The sequence below is a fragment of the Protopterus annectens genome, chromosome 1.part0 (genome assembly GCF_019279795.1).
Source record: "Protopterus annectens isolate FY-2018-M chromosome 1.part0, PAN1.0, whole genome shotgun sequence".
NCBI lineage: Eukaryota > Metazoa > Chordata > Ceratodontiformes > Protopteridae > Protopterus > Protopterus annectens.
In genome coordinates, this window is record NC_056725.1 from 513,279,898 (window position 1) to 513,303,613 (window position 23,716).

A 23,716-nucleotide genomic window follows, 5' to 3' on the forward strand; every position below is an offset into this window, starting at 1 on the left:
GGAGGCACCGCCTTTGTGAAGTGGGACCACAGTTGCAGTGCGCCACTCCTGGAGTGCGTATCCAGAGGTAAGACTTTGATTAAACAGCTGTCCTAGCTGTGGGTTTAATTCCTCATTGAGTTCGTGGAGCACACAGCCGGGGACACCATCAGGTCCCATGGATGCTGTGTTTTTGCTTTGGAGAGAGCAGTTCTCACTTGGGCGCTGGAGATGTTTGGGGGCTGCAATCGTTTGGTATAGATATCTCTCCTTTTGGGGAGAAGTTTGCACTGAACCTGTCAGCCAGTATGTTGGCAATGTCTGTAGGATCAGTAATCTTTACATCATTTTGAACTAGTTCTGAGCATATCTGGGAGTTTCCTCCTAGGTTTCTAACATAGCTAAAGAAGGCCTTATGATTGTCTTTTGAGTCTTTAGCTATTTTTCTCTCGAAATTTGCTTTGGATGATTTTATGAGAGCTCTTAGTTTTTTACTTGTAGTGATCAAGGGTGTCTTACCTTTTAAGGATTTTGCTCTATCTTGTAGTAGCTTCCTCCTTTTATTGTAGAGTTTGTTTATGGCTGGGGTCCACCAGACTGGACGCTTGCCTTTGGTACTGAGAGTCTTTGTTTTGTTTGGGATTGCCTTATCCATGCAGTCCTGCAGGTGCTGGTAGAAGGCGTTTGTAAGTGATTCAGCGGCTTGAGTACTGTTTTCCGCCGGCTCGGGGGCCTTAAAGGAGACCACTCTAGTCTTTAGAAGTGTGAAGTCGGCTTTTGAGAAGTTCTTTACTGTGGTCTTTTTTATTTCAGGTGGGGGTGGGATGAGGACCTCCAGCGAGATTAGTTTGTGATCTGATCTCACCAGTGAGGGGTATACTTCCGGTGTTGAACATTGTGCTCCCATGTTCGTGATGATGAGATCAAGTATGTTATCTCCTCTTGTGGGGATGGTGACTAGTTGTTCCATGGCATTTGAGTTTATGAATTCCAGGAACTTTTGGGCTAGGGTGTTTGGGCTTGAGTAGTGTTCCCAGTCTATATTAGGGTAATTGAAGTCACCTAGTATGATGGTGTTTGGTGATACATTTATCCCTCTAGTGTTTTCAGGAAGGCCATGTGAGGTTCCTGAGTTTGTGAGGGTGGCCTGTAACATGCTACAATTTGCAGAGCAGTCTTGCCTATGGTTAATTGCACCTGGATGGTCTCCGATGCATCGTGCGTTGCCACCAGTCTTGAGGTGTGGGTGTCCTTGATGAATATGGATACCCCCTCCTTTCTTGGTATTGTCCGGATTTTGGGGCGGAACGCATGATATGAGGTAAAACCTGATAGCGCTGGGGTGCTCTCAGGAGCCTTGAACCAGGTTTCTGTCACAGCACAGACATCGATGTTCTCCATACTGAGAAGGGCCTCGAGTGCGTGCATTTTGAGATTGAGACTTCTGGCATTGAGCAGCATTACCCTTAGTTTTTTCCCTTTTTTGTGTTCTAGGGTGGTAGGTTTAGAATTTGAGCCTTGCCTAAAAAAGGCACTATGGGGGTGGCAAGAGCCTTTGCCAATATCCGGAATCCCAGGGTGACAGGTGCAAGCCGTCCCTTGCAGCAGCGTGGCTTGTCCAGCATGTCATCCCAGGCAGACAGATACTGGATCCCCTTTGAATGACACCAGTGTTTAAGCCAATTGTTAAAGCTGATCATCTTATCTCTGTATTGTGGCATCACTCTTGGTGAAGGTAGGATACTGCTCAAGGTCAGGGTCATACCTGCCTGGGCTACATAATCAGAGAGCTCCTCAATGTCTCTTTTCATGTAGTCCAAGGAGGTACGTCTCAGGTCGTTTACACCAGCGTGGACAATGACTGAGTCATATTTGTACTTGCTGTTGAGAGACCTGAGTGCTTGCGTTATGTGGCGGATTCTAGCGCCCGACAGGCAGCTTACTGTGACCTTCTCCTTACTCAGTCTGGTGAGCGGGACGTCAGTGTGTCTGACTATGGAGTCACCAATGACTAATGTGTCTGGCATTGTGTTTGGCCTTAAGGGCTGTGACTGTTTGACACTCTGACTGTGAGGTCTATGTGTTGCAGGTGTTGTGTTCTGAGGTGGTTCTGAGGTGGTGGTTGTTTGGGTGTCTGCTTTGGTGGCCTCTGCTGTTTTGGTAGATTTTTGATCAGAGCCTCCGAGTATGTCTTTGTGTGTTTATGTGTATGATTTGAGGTTGTAATGGTGCTATGTGAGACTGGGTCTATAGTGTGTGTGGTAACCTTCTCCTCCTGACTGGTCTTGCCAGTCCTGTGTTGAGAGAGCTCAGCCTCCAGTTTGGCCGTATAGTTGCATCTCTCGCATGTATTTGTGTTTTGTGGGAGGAGGAGAGGGTTGTCTGTGTACATGAGGCAATTGTAACATTGCCTCAGTATTCCCAGGTTCACCAGCTGAGCAGGAGAGGACACTAGCAACTGATCCCTCGACATGCTAGAAGGATAGACAAAAACTTTAAAAAGATTCAGGGGACGTGGGTGACCGAGAAATGGGGGTTACCTTTTGGGGTACTATCTATGACAAGAGTGCCGTATCAAGGTAATAAGTACTGTAGGAGCAAGTGCTAGGTTTAACAGATAGAGAATAGTCTACTTGGAGTCAAGTGGAGATGATCTTTTTAGTTATAGGATAGGCTGATTAGTTCAGTAGTATAGTTCGAGGAAGGTAGTTTTAAGGGAAAATTTGAAGAGTGGACTTTAGGTAGCCGAATAGTTTAAACCTGCCTAACCGGCGCTGCCCTAGTGTGCAACAGTGGCAGCTCAGCTACGTTTACGCATTTTTATACCAGGGGCTGGAAAAAGCTAGAAACTGGCCCAAAACGACCAATAAACTACTAGTTACTGGCTGAAACCTCACAAAACTGGACAAAAGGCAGCTCAATGCTTCCCACTCCCACTGGTAAGCAAGGTAATTTCCTCTCCCCCAAATAAGGCAAGGAAACAGTACACAGGAACTACAACCAAAGCCCAGGAATCAGCAACTCTGAAACTGGACTAAACTAGTAAAGCAGGAAAAACAAGAGATCTTTTTTTCTTTTTTTTTTTTCACAAAACAGGCAGAAACGGGTACAGCAAACACTTACAGATGCTATGAATCAGCTACTACAGCTTACACAGAAGAATTTGCTACAAATACAGTCAAATAGTAACAAACAAGGATTCCAAGTGCAATATTAAGTTAAATGCAGTAAAAACAGCTTCAATGTAACAGAAAGGCAGGCGAAATACAGTCGCTAGGTATTCAGATGTGGAAAGCAACAAAAAATATACTTAGTATCAAGAAAAGTCGCTTATTCAGCTCTCTGCAGCCTGGATTACTCTGCTGGCCCACGTGGAGTCTGTGCTGAGTAGGTACAAGCTGAAAAACAAGCGTTTACCACGTTTTATACCAGGGGGCTGGAAAAAGCTAGAAACTGGCCCAAAGCGACCAATAAACTACTAGTTACTGGCTGAAACCTCACAAAACTGGACAAAAGGCAGCTCAATGCTTCCCACTCCCACTGGTAAGCAAGGTAACTTCCTCTCCCCCAAATAAGGCAAGGAAACAGTACACAGGAACTACAACCAAAGCCCAGGAATCAGCAACTCTGAAACTGGACTAAACTAGTAAAGCAGGAAAAACAAGAGATATTTTTTTCTTTTTTTCTTTTTTTTTCACAAAACAGGCAGAAACAGGTACAGCAAACACTTATAGATGCTATGAATCTGATTTAATTGTTGCTACTATATCAGAAGTAAAACTCCTATGTCATCAGTAAAAAATATTTTTTCAATTTTAATGTACCATGGCTACAATGCCTTGCTTTCAAGTGACTAAAGCTGTGGGTGGGATTCAGAGGTGTTACACTAGCAGCCTTGTGGATGGAATTACAGTCTTAGTTGTGTTTTCTAGCTGAATACCTCTGTTATTAGTACAGTGTTTCATAAAGAAATCTCCAAGGAGACAGAGCTATAACAAAGACAAAGCCCAACGGGCTTTGGTTTATGTTTTGGTTTATGTGCCTTTGCCACAGTCTGACCTTCCTGCTTTACACACCGTTTTCATTTTGGGTGCTGTGGAGAAATTCTGCTCAGTATGTTGACCATAACAATGGTTTAAAATACTCCTCTCAAGTATCAGTTTCATTACTACAAATCCTGAATATCTCACTAAAAATGTGTGTGTGTGTTTTATACAGCTAACTATGTGGTCATATTCTCAAGTCCCCTGCACTGAAAACTGTGAAGTTAGAACTGCAGTCTTGGACATGTTTTTTGATGAATACCCAGATGTTACTATCCATATGTTTCATAATGAAAATTCAAACATGACAGAGTTATAGCTTTTTAAAGAGAGATCCCAATGGCTTAATCTCGTGTGCATTTACTGCCCCAATCTAACATTTTGCATTACACTTTTTTTTTTTATTGTGGATGCTCTGGTGAACTTTTGCTCAAGAATCAATAATGGCTTAAGACATCTCTTTATTGAGTTAATACACAAGAAATAAAATCATATATATTTCTGCTAAATACAATAGTACTTTTTGACACTGAAATTATGACCCAACCCCAGCTTAGACTTGTACACCACAAACTGCATTAAAAGAAGATAAGGTTGTATATGTGTTTTTAAACATGGAACCATCAGCCAAGTGTGTTTTGTATCTGATGGTCATGACATTTTTCTGAGAAAGTTGCTATATTACTTCTTGCATTAATAGAGAAATGGTGTCTCATTACTAGGTACTACCAGTAGCCATTTGGATGCTCTGGTTTTGTCATCTGTTTTTACAAAAGGTAATGTATACTTTACATTTTTTATTCAAGCAGACACTCAGTAATTCATGAATCATATTACTGGTGTGTTCTTACAAAACAATAACCAGGAACACCTTTCCGTGGAAGAGGTGGCAGCATATTTTCTCTTATTTTTGTATGTTACTTATTCCATAAAAAATGAGAAAAAATAACTTTTTTACAAAGTTAGTTGTTTTTGATCCTTAACCTGTATCCCCCCCCCCCCCCCCGGCGACTGCTGGATATGGATATGCACTATGCTGAAGTGGGGCTACCAATAACTTTCCCTATAACACATGCAAGCTTCCACAAGTGCCAATTCCAGCTACAGAAACAACTCAACTGCTTAGCAGAGAAGCAGGCATCCAGGCCCTTGTGCTGCACGTTTTTTTTTTTACAGTTAATTTTCACTATGTGTTAGTATAGCAGCAGATAAAGCCACCACCCACCCACAAGGCAGGACGGCCAACGTCGGCTGTTCACTCCCATTCTCCTTAATGGCATCTGGGTCACCTGTTAATCCCAGAATGTTTAGATGCAGTCATGACTTTATCCAACTACAATACTGAGCTGGCTTAAAAATATCAATAGTTGTCAAAACAGAGTATACACTGTTAAATCAGAAGTACTATGTGAATATTTGGTACTCCAGCTAAAGCACATCTCACTGTGCACTGTTATACTAGATGTTACAAATTCACCTTTTTCCAAATGCATATGAATGGTATACAAAAGAAGCCAAAAATTGTTTTTGCAACAGCAATAACAGAAAAGACAGGCTGATGAAGACAACCACAATTTTAAACTGTTAAAAGCTACATATGGACAATATGTGGAACTGCAAAGATGACAACTGCTTGGTTTCTCAAGGACACCTATTCCCATCACTGATGTCCGCAGGAGTTGGTGGTTCCAGACAGGCAAATACTTAAAAGTGCACTCATCTGAAGACAGATGAATCATGATACCAAAGGTACATTTGCTCTTAGGATCATTGGAGAATCAAGACAATTGAGTCTTGTGACCATTTACTTCTTTCCAGTGCCCACCCTTAGACCATACCCCCCTTTTTCAAGGTCAGCTAGGCCAATCAGGCAGTGAAAGTGTAAGTCAATGCTCAAATACTGCTTTAATAATCCTCCTGGGATTAAAAAAAAAACAGAAAATTAAACGTTAACATTCTAAATAAACATCAATCCAAGTTTAGACATCACTGAGTTCAGCAGAAAGAAACTACACAAAATGCATTCTTTTTATTTTTTAGTGACATCTTCCATCACCCACCTACAGTGGAAGGAAGAAGCTGTTATGTCTCTAATAAAACTGTCAAATGTGTTCTACTGCTGTTAGGTTCTACAAGCCAGAGTATCACACTGCTCAGCATCACACATCAGACTTAAAATTACATTACAAATAAAGGAAAGAATGTTTTTAAATGCACTGCCGAATGGTAATAAAATGTCAAAAGCACCACATATTAGTAGCAATGTATATGTCTGAGTTTAGCTAAAGAAAAAGTACAGCTGTGTACACTTACCATAAATGTAGATGGTAGAGTGTATTCACTGTTGCAATCATTACATTTGGGATATCTGCTTGCAGGTACGGCCTGATTAACCAAGTCTTGGGTCCTGCGTCGGTTGCTGTCAATTCTTCCATGACGTCGGGGGTATAAAACATGCAGCCGATGTCATTACATCAGTCTTTCCTTGCCCCAGATGTCAGGTGCCCCCCTAATGGGAAGCAATTAAATATAAAAGTACAAAGATATACGTCCAACAAAAAAGCAAATACACCAAAAAGGCTTTTAAGCATAGTAAAGGAAAGTAGAGGTATAGCCAAAAGAAGTTAGGGGGCTGGAGGGAGGGTAACCAGGACTGCAACAGTGAATACACTTGAACATCTACAAGTGTACACAACTGTACTATGTTCTTCATGTTTCACTGTTGCAGTCATTACATTTGGGTAGATTCCCAAAGCTATGGTTGGGAAGAGGAATTTAGATAGCATTAGGGCCAGCTATAAGGCCCTGCAAGACTGCAGTGGCAAAGCCAGCTCTGGATTTAGAGAAAATTGGCAAATGATAATGCTTGGTGAAAGTATGTACAGAACTCCAGTTAGCAGCTTCTAGAATGTCCCTGGTAGGGACACCTCTGAGAAAGGCTGTAGAGGTAGATGCAGCCCTAGTGGAATGAGGTCTGATCCCCGGGGTATAGGTTTTCCATGGTGCTTATAGCATAAATTAATGCAATGGCTTATCCATTTAGAAATGGTTTGCTTTGAAATAGCCTTTCCCTCTGCCCCTGCAGCAGTTGTTCAGATTTCCTTTGAGGTTTAGTCCTGTCCAAGTAGAATCTAAGTTGTCTGTGCACATCTAAGGAATGCAGTACCTGTTCCCCTTTATTCTGTGGATTAGGAAAGAAGGTTGGCAATTGAATGGACTGATTAAGAGCCACACTGGATACCACCTTGGGCATGAAGGATGGACTGGTTCTGAGAGACACCCTGTCTGCATGAAAGATGATGAAAGGCTCCACTGCCATAAGAGCCTGTAATTCAGATACCCTTCTAGCTGAAGTGATTGCTAAAAGGAAAGCTGTTTTCAAAGAAAGAAATTTTAAGTCTGCAGTAACAGCTGGCTCTAAAGGAGGTAGAATGAGTTTCTCCAAGACAAACTTAAGGTCCCAGGCTGGGGTTGGAGCTCTCCTGGGTGGTCTCAAATGTTTGGCCCCTCTGAGGAACTGCTTGAGCAATGGATGAGAGAATAGGGGAGGTTCTGTGTTATAATGAGCTGAAATGGCTGAGATCTGGATTTTAATGGAGGAAAAAGACAGGCCCTTGTGAAGCATCTCAATTAAGTACTGTAAAATCTGAGATAAATTGGGAGCTGCTGTGCTCATCCCTTGAGACTGGTTCCAGGCACAGAATCTTTTCCATTTTTCAGCATAAGATTTTCAAGTACTAGGCCTCCTTGCCTCTAATATATCCATCACAGGTTTGCTGAGGGATGGTAAAGGAGAGATCAAGTAACTAGCCAGGGTGCAAGGTTCAGTGTTAGAATCGGAGGGTGCAGAATCTCGTTCTCCTGCTGAGACGGAAGGTAAGGAGTCTGAGGCAGGTGCCATGGAGGTAACCATGACACTGCGCAGAAGGGGGTATCAGTGTTGGCGCGGTCAGTCTGGAGCAATCAAAATCATCCTTGGTTTGTCATGTTTGATTTTTAGTAGTACTATGGAGAGCAGAGGGAGGGAAGGCACAGACTGATAGGTTTTTCCAGCTGAAGGACAGAGCATCCACTTTCCAGGCTTATTTGTGGGGAGTCCTTGTGCAAAATTTGTCCAATTGGTAGTTCTGGGGAGAGGCAAACAGGTCTATATATGGGCTCCTCCATTTGCTTGTCAACATGTTGAAAAGTTCTTGGTTCCAGTTTCCACTCGTGTGGGTCCATGAGGTTTCTGCTTAGTCCGTCTGCCAGTGTATTTAATTTTCCTGGCAGGAACTGAGCTTGTAGGTGCACTTGGTAGCTCTAGCTCAAGGCTGTGTTCCACAGTGCCATGGCTAGTCTGCAGAGGGGGTAAGAATGTGTACTTCCCTGCTTGTTTATGTACCACATAATAGTGGTGTTGTCCATCTTTACCATTAGTTGTCCTGGAAGAATGTGGTCCTTGAAGGCTGTCATTCTGTACAGTTAACATTTCTTTTTGATTGTTATGCAGGTACATTTGACTTTGGTTCCATTTACCCTGAAAGCACTTCCCTTCCATCTGAGCCCCCCCCCCATGCATAGTCTGATGCATCTGTTAGGGTGTGGGCGGCAAGGGGTGGTGTAAAAGGTAGTCCCTTGTTTATGTAGGAGGCCTCTGTCCACCAAAGGAACTCTAGGCGTAGGCAAGGTATGACAGGAATCATTGTTTCTAGGTACTGAGAATGTTGACACCATAGGCTTTTTAGCTACCACTGTAGTTTCCTCATATGCAGTCTTGCATATGGAATTAGAAGAATGCAGGAGGCCATGAACCCCAAGGCCTGCAGTATTTGTCTTGCAGATGGCAGGGTTTTTGTGGCCACTTGTTTGAAGTAGACTGTCACATGAATTTGTTTCTCTGGCGGGAGGTAAGCCATCTGGGAAGTTGTATTCAAGCTTGCACCCAGGAATATAATTTGTTGACAGGGTATCAGTTGCGATTTCTTTTCATTTATGGTGTACCCCAGACAAGTTAGAACCCTTTGTACAAAGGCCAGATGATTCAAAAATATGTCCTGGCGTTCAGCCTGAATTAGACAATCGTCCAGGTATGGGTATATTTGAATATTTCTTTGCCTGCAAAATGCAATAACTGGAGCTATGCACTTTGTGAATACCCAGTGCGCAGTAGATAAGCCAAAGGGCAGTGCGGCGTAGGTATCTTCTGCAAGATTCCCTGATTGGGATGTGCAGATATGCTTCTTTTAAATCTAGTGTTGCCAACCAGGCATCTTTGCCTAGCATAGGAAGTAACTGGAGAAGAGTCAGCATCTTGAATTTTGGAATCTCTAAAAAGGTGTTTAGAGTAGACAGGTCCAAGATAGGATGCCATGAATTGTCTTTTCTGGGTACCAGGAAAAGTCTTGAGTAGAAAACTTGTCCCTTTTCCTCTTCTGGTACCAGTTGAATAGCCACCATGCTTAAGAGAGAAAGTACTTGTTTTGGGGCCTCTGTCCACTGATTTGGGGGTAGGTCTGGCCACCCGCTTGGTGTTGGCAACGTGTAGAAGTTAAATCTGTACCCCTGGGACACTATATTTAAAACCCATTTGTCCTGGGTAATGAGTTCCCAATTCTTTGCATGAAGAGCAATCTTTCCCCCCAAAGGGGCAGTCAGTTGATAAGTGCTTGGAAATTTTAAAAGGAAGTTATTGAGACAGTTTATCATAGGGGGGAGTCTTATTCCCAGATTTGGAAGTGGAGGCCCCCGACTGCTTAGTTCTGTGTGTCCCCTGGGACTGAAATCTGGGGTTTTTGCTGTGTCTGGGTTTGGCTTGAGAAGACCTGGAAGGGGCTGGAAAGGACCAATTCTTAGAGGGCCAGTGCCTACTAAATCTAGGAGGCTGAACTTGTAAAAAATCTTTAACAGTTTGCATAGATTTAGCTTTATCTTCCACCTTTTTAAGAACCTCCTCAGCCTTGCTGCCAAACAGGCGGTCCTGATTTAAAGGAGCATCCAACAATTTAGCTTTAACATGATCAGGCAAAGATTGCTCCTTAAGCCAAGCATGCCTTCTGAGCACAGACCCAGTAACAGCAGCCCTGCAAGAGGCCTCTAATGAATCAAAACCATATTGCAAAGTATGTTTTCCAACTTGTTCAGCAGAATGCATTAAATCCTGTAATTCTTTATTTTCCACACAGTCAGGAATCAACATCATTTTCTGTTTAAGCACTCCAATAACATGTTGCTGATACTTTAACATATGGAACTGGCAGTTTAAAGCCCTAATGGCCAAGGCTGCAGAAGTGTAAACCTTCTTACCCCATCTATCCAGCGCCCTGGAGTCTCTATCAGAAGGGGTAGGATTTTTAGCAGTAGAAGCCTTAATGTCCTTGGGCCTCCGTGAAATGGTCTCTGGATCTGCAATAGGATTTTTAAAAAGGAACTTGTGGGACTCAGGGACCCTGTAGTATCTGTCAGGTTTTCTGGGAGCAGGAGGCAGGGAATCAGGGGCCAAACTAGATTCCGAAAAAGCATCATCAACAACGCCTAGTACAGGAGGAATAGCTAAAGGCCTATGCTGAGTTAGGAGAAGGAAATCCCCAAGCCTCTTTTTGGAATCAGAAAAAATCCTGGCTTTCCCAGTGGAAATGCTCCCTTAGAGTATGTAAGGTTTCCCCAAAAGAAAAATCCTCAGGAGGGGAAGCAGAGGGAATGGAGTCCTCTGCATCAGAATCTTCATAAGTAAATAAGGGCAAATCCAGATCATCAGAAGAATCAGAAAAAAACAGAATCTTGATCAGAAGATTCATAATCAACTTCAGTCCTAGGCCTCGTAGAAGGGGGGGGGGGGTGGCTACCCCTGATTAGAGTTATTAGAGCTTCAGCCATTCTTATCATTTGACTTTTAGGCATAGAGGCCTGAGCATGTGGCCTGGACGTCATTTTTTTTAGGCATGGATCGAGATTTAGGCCCAAGTAAAGAAGGAGGCGATTTAATATGCAAGTCTGTAGGCCTGAATACACCCTCAGAAGCCGGTACCTGCACAGCGGCTCTGGACCCATCCAAGGTAGAGACATTTGCGGGTTCCATAGTTGAAGCATCTCACAGCATACTGGACTCCGAATGGGTCTCAGTAGAGGCCTGCGAATCAGAAGTAGTGGGTATCAGGGGCTGCGAAAGCACCTCACTGAGTACCGGCAAACTGGCGAATGGCTTAGGAGAAGCGTCGTCGGCAGTTTTGGACCTCGGCGGCCTGTCTCTGTCTTTATCTTTGTGTTTTTTGGAATCCCGGTAATCGCAGGGCTAACCAATGACATTTCTGGATATTTAAACAGAGAACCAAAATATTTAGAGGCGAAAATATACCGACGACGGATAGTGCGCTGATTAAATAAAGCACAAAACCGACAGCAAGGTAACCTCGTGGTCAAGGTCAAGGCAAGGAATACAGTATGAATGAAAATCTTTATGAGGTATTTGCTTTCCACAAGTAATGCAATTATTAACTTTTACTGACATTAGTAAGGAGCAAGAAAAAGTTTCCCCAACGGGTTACTTCGCTTTAGTTGAAGACTTCGGTTCTGAAACTTGAAAACGAAAATTTCAGGAGTCGGCCAACCGGCACTTGCGAACTGCTTCTGCTTCGGGCACTGCACAGCAAGAAAGACTGATGTAATGACGTTGGCTGCATGTTTTATACCCCTGACGTCATGGAAGAAGGGACAGCAACCGACGCAGGACCCAAGACTTTGTTAATCAGGCCGACTGAGGGCTACCTGCAAGCAGATAACCCAAATGTAATGACTGCAACAGTGAAACACGAAGAACATCAGTACTTACGTTCAGCTCCTCCAGTTTATCAATAGTGGTTTTTGCATCCAGCAGTTTGTTAGTGAGCTCCACAATCTCCCAATCCAAAGTTTTCTTCTCCATCTCCGTCCTTTTAATCTAAATAAAGGACAAATACTATAATAAAAACATCCTTCAATTACATTAACAAATAAAGAGCCACTTGCCCCTAACTATTGCAACTTAACAAAAGTAGTGAGGGTGAGAAGTTTAAGTCGACTGAGTAAGCTTCAACAGTGTTTTGCAAAGATTCTGCACATTTTACTACAACACAGTGCTCTCCCAAGTAGTCAAGCTTCTCTAGATGCTGCTGGTTTTAACTGTACTTTTACTTCTCCTCACTGCAGCCCAAAGATAAAACAGATGAAACTGCTAACTCCTTCCATACACTCTCTCGGTCTGCTTTAAACATGTGTTTGCAGATGCCTCTGTTCTACTGTGCTAGACTGTGGCTTGACCAGCCTGCCTTGAACTCTACCTCCAGATTTGACAGGAAAATAGAGACATACCTGGGAAGTAACTTTTTTGCACTTACTGTCTGCTATTGCTGAATTAAGGCTATGTCTTTTTCTGTGTTAATTCTGCATCTGAAACAGATTCAGTTGTGCCCCCCCGTAAGATAAGGGGGGCTACTACCAATGTTGTTTCTTGTTTTAAATGCTACTGGTTACATGGCAGTGTTAACTTTTATTGATCTGTACACTCTTGTGGTCTGTTTTAAATTTATTGCGTATGCCATTTCCATTCTATTCTGCTGTGCTGCACTATATGACCTATATGTCTTGAACTTTGCTATCAGAATTAATTCACAAATAGTTCCATATCATCATAGCAGTGCAGTGCTTAGTACAGCAGGTATGTGAAATATACAACACAGTATCAAAATGGACATGACAATATCAACTACGCTTTTTGGCAACTGTCTTATTCCTCCCTCTTCCTACTCCCTGGACTAGAACACCAACAGAACTTACCTATGCTTGCATACATCTTAGGTGTGTATGGTGGCAGCTTGTTTTATCTATCTGCCAAAGATGTAGGATTTAGCATTGGTAACTGTTGCTCCTTACTTTGTATGCCTCAGCCGCAGCTGACTGACCAGTGCTCTGCTGCACTGTAACCCTGCTGTGACTGGGTGTTACGGCCCTTCTATACTGTAGCCTTGCTGTGAAAGTATTACACACCTTGATGAATTGCTATTTTTTTCTGTACAATATTTATTATAATGACATCTAACCTGCTGTGCAAACCTTGAGTACTTTGTTGCGGCAACTATGCCTATTCTACCTATTTCTCTTGTAATATTTGCCTAGTGAATTATTCATTTTGTAGAATTTTGTGACATTTCGCACAATGTATTAACCACCACTTTAAGTCTTACAGACAGCTGTATATACAGTTTCTTGATTGTGTTGTGGTATGGATGCTTGCTATTCCATCTTGCACTATTAAGTGGCACTGAAGTGATCGCCACATATAAATTTCAGTATGTTAGCTCAGGTACTCATACTATGGATGCCTTACATATTGCTGGTTTACTATACTGTGTCAGCCATGTCTGCTGTTCATCAGATCCTTATAATACAGTACTGCAGTGTGTTGAGCTGTACTGAGTAGCATTGTATTGTACACAGTACCATATTATATTGTACTGTGCTATACTGTACAGCACTACACTGCTCTGAATTCGTGCCTATTATTCAGCTAATTCTTGTGGGTCGCCACGGTGGTGTAATAGTTAGCATTGTCGCCTCACAGCAAGAGGTTCTCCGGTTCAATCCTTGGCTGGCATGCCTTCTGTGCGGAGTCTGCATGTCCTCTCTGTGCTCACGTGGATTTCCTCTGGGTGCTCCGGTTTCCTCCCACATCCCAAAGACATGCTGTAGGTGGATTGGACACTCTAAACTGGCCCTAGGCGTGAGTGCGTGCGTGTATGCCTTCTGTGGCAGGTTGGGTGCCGGGCTGGCAACTCAACACTGTAAAACTCTACTACCAATCATGAGCGGACATGTGATCTGCTGTGGTGACCCCTAACCAGGAAAAGCTGAAAGAAGAAGAATTCAGCTAATCCTTGTAATACTGCACTGTGTTGCACTACAGTTAGCTATATTAAAGTAATATTGTATTTATGGCATCATATTGAACTGTATTGTGCTACAGTATATGGAGCTGCAGTGTTTTATACTGTTCTGTTACATATTACATAGCTACTATAATGTGATATACTATATGGTGTTGCACTGATTTTTCAACTTACACTGCTTCACTGCCCCTTTATAGATTTTTAAGCTCCTCCCTCTCTCTCCAAGGTACAGCAAACGTTCTTAAATTCAATAACATCACAATGTATATATCCAAGCGTCTCTAAATGAACCATGGGTCCCTCATAGTCTGGGTCTGCCCTATCTGTTGTCAGGTTTCTAGTAGTTGGCACTCAAAGGTAGCATATAAACTACTACATGTTTACTGACAGCAACTTATTACTACTGCATAATGTGTCCATATGTTCGAGGTGCAAACACTATGACTACAGGCAAACTTCTCACAAAACTGGTTTTCACTACTCAAGCTGACACCACATATATACACTGAAAGACTAAAAAAGCCTTTATGTGCTTTGCTATAAAAATCACTTTTTTTAACCTCCAAGACCTCTTTGGCACATTACTGTGGACTTGTACACTACAGCTAAACTTCAGCAAAACACTAATACCTACTCTGTACCACATACAGCCTCTTCTATTGCTACCACAAGAATCAGAGTATTTTGGTTAAGCCCTTCAGGCTGAAACAGCAGATCATGGCAATCTACTTGTTACAAGTGACTCCACAGCTTGGCAAACACATGCACTACTCAAGGCAGAATGATGACACGGGTAAAAGTTTGCCGTCTCTCAGGTGTTGGAATCCACCATATCACCAAGGCTCTCAAGTTTCTTCACCTCAAGTATGAATACTTGAATAAGAAATGGTTATTGTTCATGTGGGTGTGAACAACTTCTGATGCACCCCAAAGACAAAATGAGGAGGGGAAATGATGTAGCACCGAGTATGTCTCTATGGCGGGAAAGAAACTAGTTCAAAGCAGTACCTCATCATCATGGAGAATTATGACAACATATGCAAAAGACTGACTTGAATAACTGTTTAATTTGTGGTGGTGGGTGCCCACAATTTATGTCATCCTGGAGTGATATGGAAGAGTATCACACTTTTTTGTATGTTTTTCCCCCCAAGGAAGGCCTGTGCCTGTCACACTAGGGCTTCACATACTGGTTAAGAATTTTTCTAACCTTATAATGCTTTTTTAGGCAATGTTAGTCTAGCCAAGTTACTAAACTAATAAAAACAAATTCTAATCTGGTAAACATCAAAACAGACCTTGTCAACACTAGGAGCCTAAATAAGAAAATGCCCTCCCTGCAGACATTCCATACTCTGGAAAACATGGATATTTGAGTTTTCACTAAAACATGGTTCTAAGACAGTGACAGCATTCTTTTTTACATAACTTCTTTGACCACCACTTGTTTAGGTCTGCAAATGCAGACAGCAGTGATACTGGTGGTGGCATGTTTGTCTTTATATGAAGCATCATCACCTGTAGACTAACTGACCAGGATAATGACCTTAAACTCCTTTGTATCCTGTTATCAGAAAAACAAGACCTCATACCACATCATTCTAGGCCAACTACAGAATTCCATTCATAACACCCAAAAATCATGAAACATATCTAATCATTCTCCATTAAAGCAAGCATGACCCTTTCATGGGGAATTTAACTACTCCTGTATTAAATGGCACACCTACATCTCTACAAACGTTTTCTTGACTTTGTCAATGCAATCTCCCTCAATCAAATAGCATAATACCCCACCAAATAACAGCACCAACTCACTTGATTTTGTCCTCTCAAAAACAGCACCTGTCTCCTCCCAGCCCAATTTCGCACCTATGCCCACAGCAGCATTCACTTGTGTTTGTTTATACTTTAATTTAACGTTTTATGTGAATCGATGTGGGGGTGGAGTGCCATAAAGTACTGCAGTAACTGTCAGACAGGATTGCCAGAAGTGGCTGTACATGAGTGTGAACTTGCTGTGCATAAAAGCAAAGGGCAAGTACACAATTCATGTAAAACACAGATATGACCAGTTCAAGGGGGATGGTGTGTATGTGTGCGCCCATATATAGAGAGATTGAACTATATTATTCCAGTCATTACATATTTCACTTTCCTCACAAACGAACATTAGAGCTGCACCTGGAAGGAGGATGTCTTTTTGGGGAAGGGGTGAGAAGGAATGCTGCATGGGAAAGCAAATGGCCATTACTACAAGGTCAATGTTGAATAAAACATTCGTTCATAGGTGCTAGAACCACAGGGCGAGGGGGAGGGAGCTCCCCCCCCCACTTTTACAGCTGCAAGACCTGTAAGGACTCATTCGTGCGTCACACAATATTTAAACACAAATGTGCTCAGAAACAGCTACCTGATCACATCAAGCCTGCTGGAAGATCATTTATGGTAAGGAGATGTTTTTTTTTTACTGTGTTTCCCCCAAGGCTGTGTGTTCCGTTTGTTTAAGTCAGTAGCTGGTGCTCTGTTATGTTTAAGTCAGTAGCTAGCTGGTCCTCCGTTATGTTTACTTAAGACAGTAGCTGGTGCTCCGTTATATTTATTTAAGGCAGTAGCTGGTGCTCCGTTACGTTTATTTAAGGTAGTACTAGTGCTCCGTTATGTAATGTTTATGTAATTCACTAAATAATGATAGCCCTTTAAGTTTCAGTCTTCCTATCATTTTTGGAAACACACAGCAACACAAAACACTATTTTTAGCAACTTTCTAAGATTATACAAGCAATATTTAAAATGTGTCCCTGGTTTTGGGCCTTTGTCCCCCCCCCCCCCCAATAAATTTTGGCTATTTCCAGATTTCTTCTGCTGTGAAACTAAGTGATTTAGTTGTGTCAACTGGATGGTGCAGTGGTAGTGTTGTTGCCTCATAGCAAAAGGTTCTCTGGTTTGATTCTTGGCTGGGATGCCTTCAAAGACGTGTCTGGAGCATTTCTCCCTGGGCCTCTGCTGAAAATTGGATTTGTTCCAAGTTGGTCTTTCCTATTAAATAAATAAATTTAACAAGGAGCTGAGAGCTTCAGGGGAAGAGAAGTTTAGTACTGCTTATTCCAAGTCTGTTTGCATTGTCAGTAGCACAACAGGTAGTAGCTTTACTTTTGATGCAAAAAGCTGTGGGTTCTACTCCGACAGTATGCAGATGGATTGCTGATACTGTACTGTGTTGTACTTTAAAGGGAGTGGATGCTGCAGTCCTGTGAATGTCCTGCTTTGGAGGAATTACCTAGTAACTATGAACTTATCAGTTTGCCATCCACTCCCTATTGCAATATTACTAGCTTATCATTTTTTAACGTAACATAGGGAAATTATTCTTCAAGAGCAACAGCCACTTTATTTGTAGATGAAACAATGAAATATAAAGTTGTTTCCTAGCAGCAACCTCTTCATTAGTTACAGATCCCTTTAATGTGGAATTATTTAGATGACTTACTTCTGCAGATAATTTTGCATATTTACTGCCATTGGTTGATTGTAATGACAGAAGTTTGAGTGGCCTTTTATGGTTGAAATTTTCTGAAATGGGTAGTTTTGTCATTATTGGATCATACATTTTGTTTCACTGCTTACTAGAAGACTGTTCAAAACTACAAATTTAAAACACATTCTAACAACTGATGCAAGGAATATAATTTAATACAATCAGGAAGGTGAATCAAAAAATGCACACATGTATGCATAGCCCTAAAAATGTGTTTGAAAACAGCACAGAGGAATGTATGAAAGGCTCAAAATCATGGGCAAAATTTAAGCTTTACTTTTACCACCAAAGCAATGGATGAAGGTAAAACAGTTCGCACCACATTATCTTGACCTGGCCAAGCCTTTTGACACAATCCCCTACTCAGGTGTAGTACCAAAGATGAATAACGTAAGAGCAAACACTTGCATCACTAGCTGGATTGCCAACTTGCTCACAGGATGCAGGAGATCAAAACAGGGGAAGAGACCAATGGAGTCCCCCAGGGTTTGGTGCTGAGACTTTTTCTGTTTGGCATATACATCTCAAAAGTAAAAGGAAATACCAAAGGGCTTTGGCTGGCTAAGTTTGAGATGACTGCAACCTAGGAGCAGTTATTGAATCCCCAAAAGACTTAACCATCTTGCAGGAAGGTTTGTCCCAAATAATAACTGGTGTCCATCATGACAATGCCCACTGAGAACTGACCCAATTGTTTGGCATTTGGGAACTTGTGTGTACAGTGACCTAACTTTTGACCAGCATGTGCCCAGAGTCATAGGAAAGCCTTTCTATATTGCACAGCTTATAAACAAATTGATTGTGACTATATCTAGAGATGTTGTTGTCCACCTTTACAAAGCTCTCATTAGGTCAATCATTTTGTATAATGGCCACTATGGCATGCATCTGTCCAGCCCCATGCAACAACTGCAATACCTTCGGAGATACTTTACTAAAAGGATACAAGTCCTAAACAATAGGTCTTGCATGGACCACTTCAAAGATTTTTTACTACACTCAGGATCCTACAGAGTGCTTAGAAGTGAGATGTCTGGCATACAAGGCATCCTCCGACCCAAGACAGATGGACCTACTGAACATCAGCAAGTCAAATGGCATCAGAAATACTCAGTCTAGGTATCTAAACTGAATGTTGTGGAGAGATGGATATATATATATCACAGAGGCTACCACTGTTCCAGAACAGACTATCCATACAAATAAAACAAAGCTCATCCGTCCATATTCAAATGCAACTTGGATCTAAGGCTAGGTAATAGAAAATGTACTCCAGGATTGCCCCTCATGCCACTAATGGATGGAGGCAGTTCCTAAATGAAGCATCCCTTAAAAGGGTCACCTCAAATTATCTATGGTATGATCACAGTTTTTCTCACTAGGGCTAATACACAATTATCGGCCATTGGATAGGCAAGACCAATCAGAAAATGTTAATTCAAACACCAAAAGGGAAGTGGCTAAGCTTAAATTGTCCTCCAGGTGAACCTATGTTGTGGTAGTAAATAGTTCCAAAAAATTGCCTTTTTTAGATCACTAAGTGCCCCTCTCACCCCCCCTCCCCCGTCTTCAACAGCTTCCGGTGCCTATGCTTCCATTTTATTCTACGTATTATCCCAGTACAGGTCAACAAACAACCTATCTATCTTTTAGGGACTTCTCCAAAGTTAAATCTTGTGCCTGATGATGACTTGAGACATTTCAATAGTCTCCCACCCCTTGATAACTCTACACCAACTACCTGTACACACACCCAAAGTTTATATTCCCTTCTCAACTCTTGCATAGAAGTTCATGTTCCTATATATAAAAAAAAACACCAAGGTTAGAATAAAAATTAAAAACAAAACTGTCGCCCTAAAGAATAAGACAAAAACTCAGCATGTTAGAATCACCCTAAAAAGGTTAACAAAGAACTCAGGAGAAAGATATACTTCTGCTAGGTTAACTATGAAGTAAAAATTGCTATGTCAGCAAAGGATAACAGCAAGACAATCATTAATTTTGTAAACAGTCTCAGAAACAATATATAAACCACACTCAAAGGAACAAAACAGCAGTCTTTTACCACAAAAACGTCAGACCAGTAAATCCACAAAATCTTCACCAATAACACGATGAATTATCAGGAGTCTTTCTTCCTTCTTTTTTCTTTTAATAAAAAGCACCAATAGCAAAATAGCAGCACCATACAGCAGTATAAAATCCACAGGTTAATTTCTCTAGCGCCTCGGCTTTCACAGCCTTTTCAGAGTACACTTTTTATCACAAATATATCTTCCTTTTATACAATTTAATAGGAACACACCCCACAATATTTCAATTATTTCTAATTACATCTTAAAGACATAAAAAAAACTTTTCCAGTTACTCTCCTAGTTTAAGCCTTTTGGACATACAGTATTATATTTTAAAATAAAGATTCTTTTCATCATAATTCATACTTCAACCCCTCTGGTGTTAAAAAAAAAAAAAACTTCCTTACACTGTTCCAATATTGTTGCTTGTAACCCTTGAGGATTCCCCTCATGAAATTTATAAAAATGTTCCGCCACTGGGTTAACTAACCTACCTTTTTTATATATCTCTCATATGCTCTGAGTCTCACTGAAAAACTTCTCTTGCTTTCACCTATATAATATTTGTTACATGGGCACCTCAGCCCATATATTATACCTGCAGTGTTACATCTAAAATTACCATGTTCCTGATATTTTCTACCATTAATTTTAGAAAAAGTTCTAACAATAAATTGGCATACCGCACAATTCCCACATGGAAAAGTACCTTTTTCTGTTATATCTTTTAAGTCCAAATTTTCTTGTTTTCTTAGAGTACCATGTACCAATCGATCCCTTATACTTCCCTCCATTACTATAAGCAAATTTTAAATTAAAATTTTTAACACCTGTTCTTTTTTTATCTGCCAATAATATTTCACTATACCCTCTTAACTTTTCAGAAAAAGGTGTATATTTAGATATAAAATAGATATCTTCCTTAACTTTACCAAAATGTTTACTTTTAACATTTCTATTATTATTACCATTCTTATGATTATTTACCCTCAATTTCTCCAATCCTGTATTTATTTGTTCTACACTATATCCTCTCTTGTAAAACATCTGTCACATTTTTTATTTCATTATTCACATCTTCCACATTATTACATAACCTAACAGCCCTCATACATTCGCCATATGGAATTGAGTTAATAGTATGTATAGGATGGCAACTTGTTCCAAATAAAATATGATCCTGAGTTTCAAATTTTCTGTGGACCTTTGTTCTTATCCATCCCCCATCCTTCCCTTCCAAAAGAACATCCAGAAAGTTGACCTTAGTCCCTTTCTGTAGACCATCAAAACTCAGGTCAAACTTATTCTTTTCCAAATCCTTTATAAATTCTTCCACTTTTTCAAACCCACCTTTACAGATAAAAATTAGATCATCTATAAAATCTATAATGTTTCAATACATGTCTTCTATAAAAGTTATTATAATATACATATAAATTTTCATAACAACCCATAAAGAGATTAGCATACATGGGGGGGGGGGTCTCATAAATATTACCAGTATGGCACTGAGCTCATCTCTAATGGTGTCACTAGCTCAAACCCTGTGGATAAGATTAACATCCTTAGAGGTAAATTCAGCTCCAATACCTCCCCCCCTCTGCCACCCTCAAACTTCCCAGTACATAGTAATCAGTCCATACCAGACAGTAATCATCTCTAAAAAGGTAACCAAAAGCACTCTTTGGGACCAGACATACTAGCTCTGAGAGTCAATTAATATACTGGGCTGTTTTCTGATCAAGAGGAATCACCCTCTATCAGACCCTCTCCTAAAACTATATTTGGGGATCACACTTCCGCCACCCCTCCCAGTAAACACTCATCTGCCAACTTTGCTAGCAGAGATCTTGACTCTTCACATGGAGATCTGAAGTAAATACTGTAAAAACGAGAGATCCCTCACCAAGCCCTGAGTAACATCACTAGTTATTTTATACTTTCCAATGAGGCTCTTGCAACTTGCACTGTGTTGGTCCTGTCTTTCAGCCAATTTGCTATTCATCTTACCACATATTGGCTGTTTTTTTAAAGTATTTAGCTTTTGTATGCTGCCAATATGTGGAATAGTATCAAAGGCCTTAGCCAGGTCACAGTGCATGTACTGCATGGCCACCGTAAACCTTTCAGAGAAATTTACCAGATTAAATAGAAAGGATTTACCCTTCACAAAAACCAAAGCAACAGGGGTTAAGATTCTTGACATCAAAGTTTTAATAAGGCTGATGGCAGTTGGTGCAGAGGTTTAAAGCGGTGAGTTGTAGTACAGGGTTTGATTCCCTCAACAGTGATTTGCCTGCTGTGTGGCCTTGAACAAGTCACTTAACCAGACACTGCGCTCCTAGTTCATCCATATAAAGGAAGTGTGTCCAGTGGGCCTGCCTGGTTAACAAATGGGTATTATTCAAATCAAAAAAATTGCCAAACTTTCTAGTTAACAAGTGTAAACATACAATGATAAAAAACAGAAAAACAGAAATCAGACCAATAAGACTAAATTTAATACTACGTTAAGTGCTTTCGTTCACATCTCTTCAAAAAGTCTCCTCCGAACTCTGAGCATAGCTCATCATGCTCATCTTAAATACCACTTTGAAAATACAATTAATTGGAAAATTAGATAAAAAATTAACACAATCCTAATTAAAAAAGCTGTTAATTAGCACAAGCAATACTATGTTCAGCTAAAGCGCTCTTTTTATTCCTATTTCTTATATCTGTCATGTGCTCTTTTATATGTTCAAATTATTTCCTTTTGGTTTTACCTTTATAAAATTAATTTTACTGAGTTTGTACTCAGTGTGCTGGTATCTGTATCAATTACTTTAAGAGGAGAGGATGTAAACAATCGTTTGGAAGTCAAAGAATTAAGATGGCAACTGCTCCCTATCATATCAATAATCCAGAATCAAATGATTACATAAATATTTTTATAAATATTTATCATCAATTATGATTGTTAATGACAAGCTATGTTCAGTGTTTTGTGTAAGATATATAAAAGAAAGCTGTTAACTTCACATCAAATTTAATATTGCTGGTCCGACTCACGTTTTCCTGTTTTTTTTTTTGAAAAATGGGTATTAAGGTTATATGTTCCTTGGCTTTTCAGATGAGGCTTGTCAGGCTGATAGGATATGTAATTACTTGAGTCAGTTGTAAGGCTAATCTTATGGCGGGGCAAGTCAAGCTTAATCAAAGATGATAAAAAAAATAAATTATGTACTCACCATAATGTTCCATGTGTGTTGCCCATCTCGCCTTCATTCTTAGCAGGTTGGGTTCGGATCCAATCCTTGGATCTGACTCAGCCTTATACACCAGCTCGAGGTCTTTCACTAGCTCGTGGCTATCCCCTATCCTATCATGCACTAGGAGAGCCCCCCAGATCTTGCTTGCAGCTATACAAAGGAATTCCAAAGAAGGATAGCTTAATATTTAATACAGCAATCAAGAAGGTCAGAAAAAGTACAGTTGTGTACCTACCATAAATGTAGATGTTAGAGTGTATTTACAGTTGCAGTCATTACACTTGGGTTATCCTGCTGGCAGGCTACCCACAGTCGGCCTGAATTCCAAAGTCCTGGTCCGGCGTCAGTTGCTGTCGCCTCTTTCCTGACGTCAGTGCGCCAGGGGTATAAAAGATGCAGCAGACGCCATTTTCTTCATTTTTTTCTTGCCCCAGATGTCAGGTGCCCCCAAAGGGTAGGCTAAAATTCTGCTTATAAAAAAGCATGCACTAACAAACATTACCTTCATCTACAAGTAAATACACCACATAGGTTGTATAGAATAGAGAAGTACAGATAAGTCCCAGCAATGAAAGGGGGATGGTGGGAGGGCAACCTGGACTTCAACAGTGAATACACTCGAACATCTACATTTATGGTAGGTACACAACTGTACCATGTTCAACGTGTTTCACTGTTGCAGTTATTACACTTGGGTTGAATCCCAAAGCTGAGGTTGGGTGACTGGGCCTAAATAGAATTAGGAGTGGCTATGAGGCCCTGCAGAACTGCAGTGGCAAAGCCTGCTCTGGATTTAGAGTAAAGAGGTAAGTGGTAGTGCTTTGTAAAAGTGTGCACTGAAGTCCAAGTTGCAGTCTCCAAAATATCCTTGGTTGGTACTCCTCTGAGGAAGGCTGCTGAAGTGTCTGTTGCTCTGGTTGAATGTGGC

General features: G+C 41.0%; 1 protein-coding gene across 3 annotated transcripts in view; it reads right to left on the minus strand.

The window, feature by feature from the left end:
* The window catches only part of TJAP1 (tight junction associated protein 1), a 1,031,177-nt gene that overhangs the window by 157,012 nt on the left and 850,449 nt on the right, over positions 1 to 23,716 (minus strand). For all 3 annotated transcript variants that reach the window (XM_044061070.1, XM_044061061.1, XM_044061052.1), the window contains exon 7: positions 11,830 to 11,937. In XM_044061070.1, coding sequence (XP_043917005.1) covers positions 11,830 to 11,937 — 108 coding nt within the window. The remainder of the gene's footprint in view (positions 1 to 11,829; positions 11,938 to 23,716) is intronic.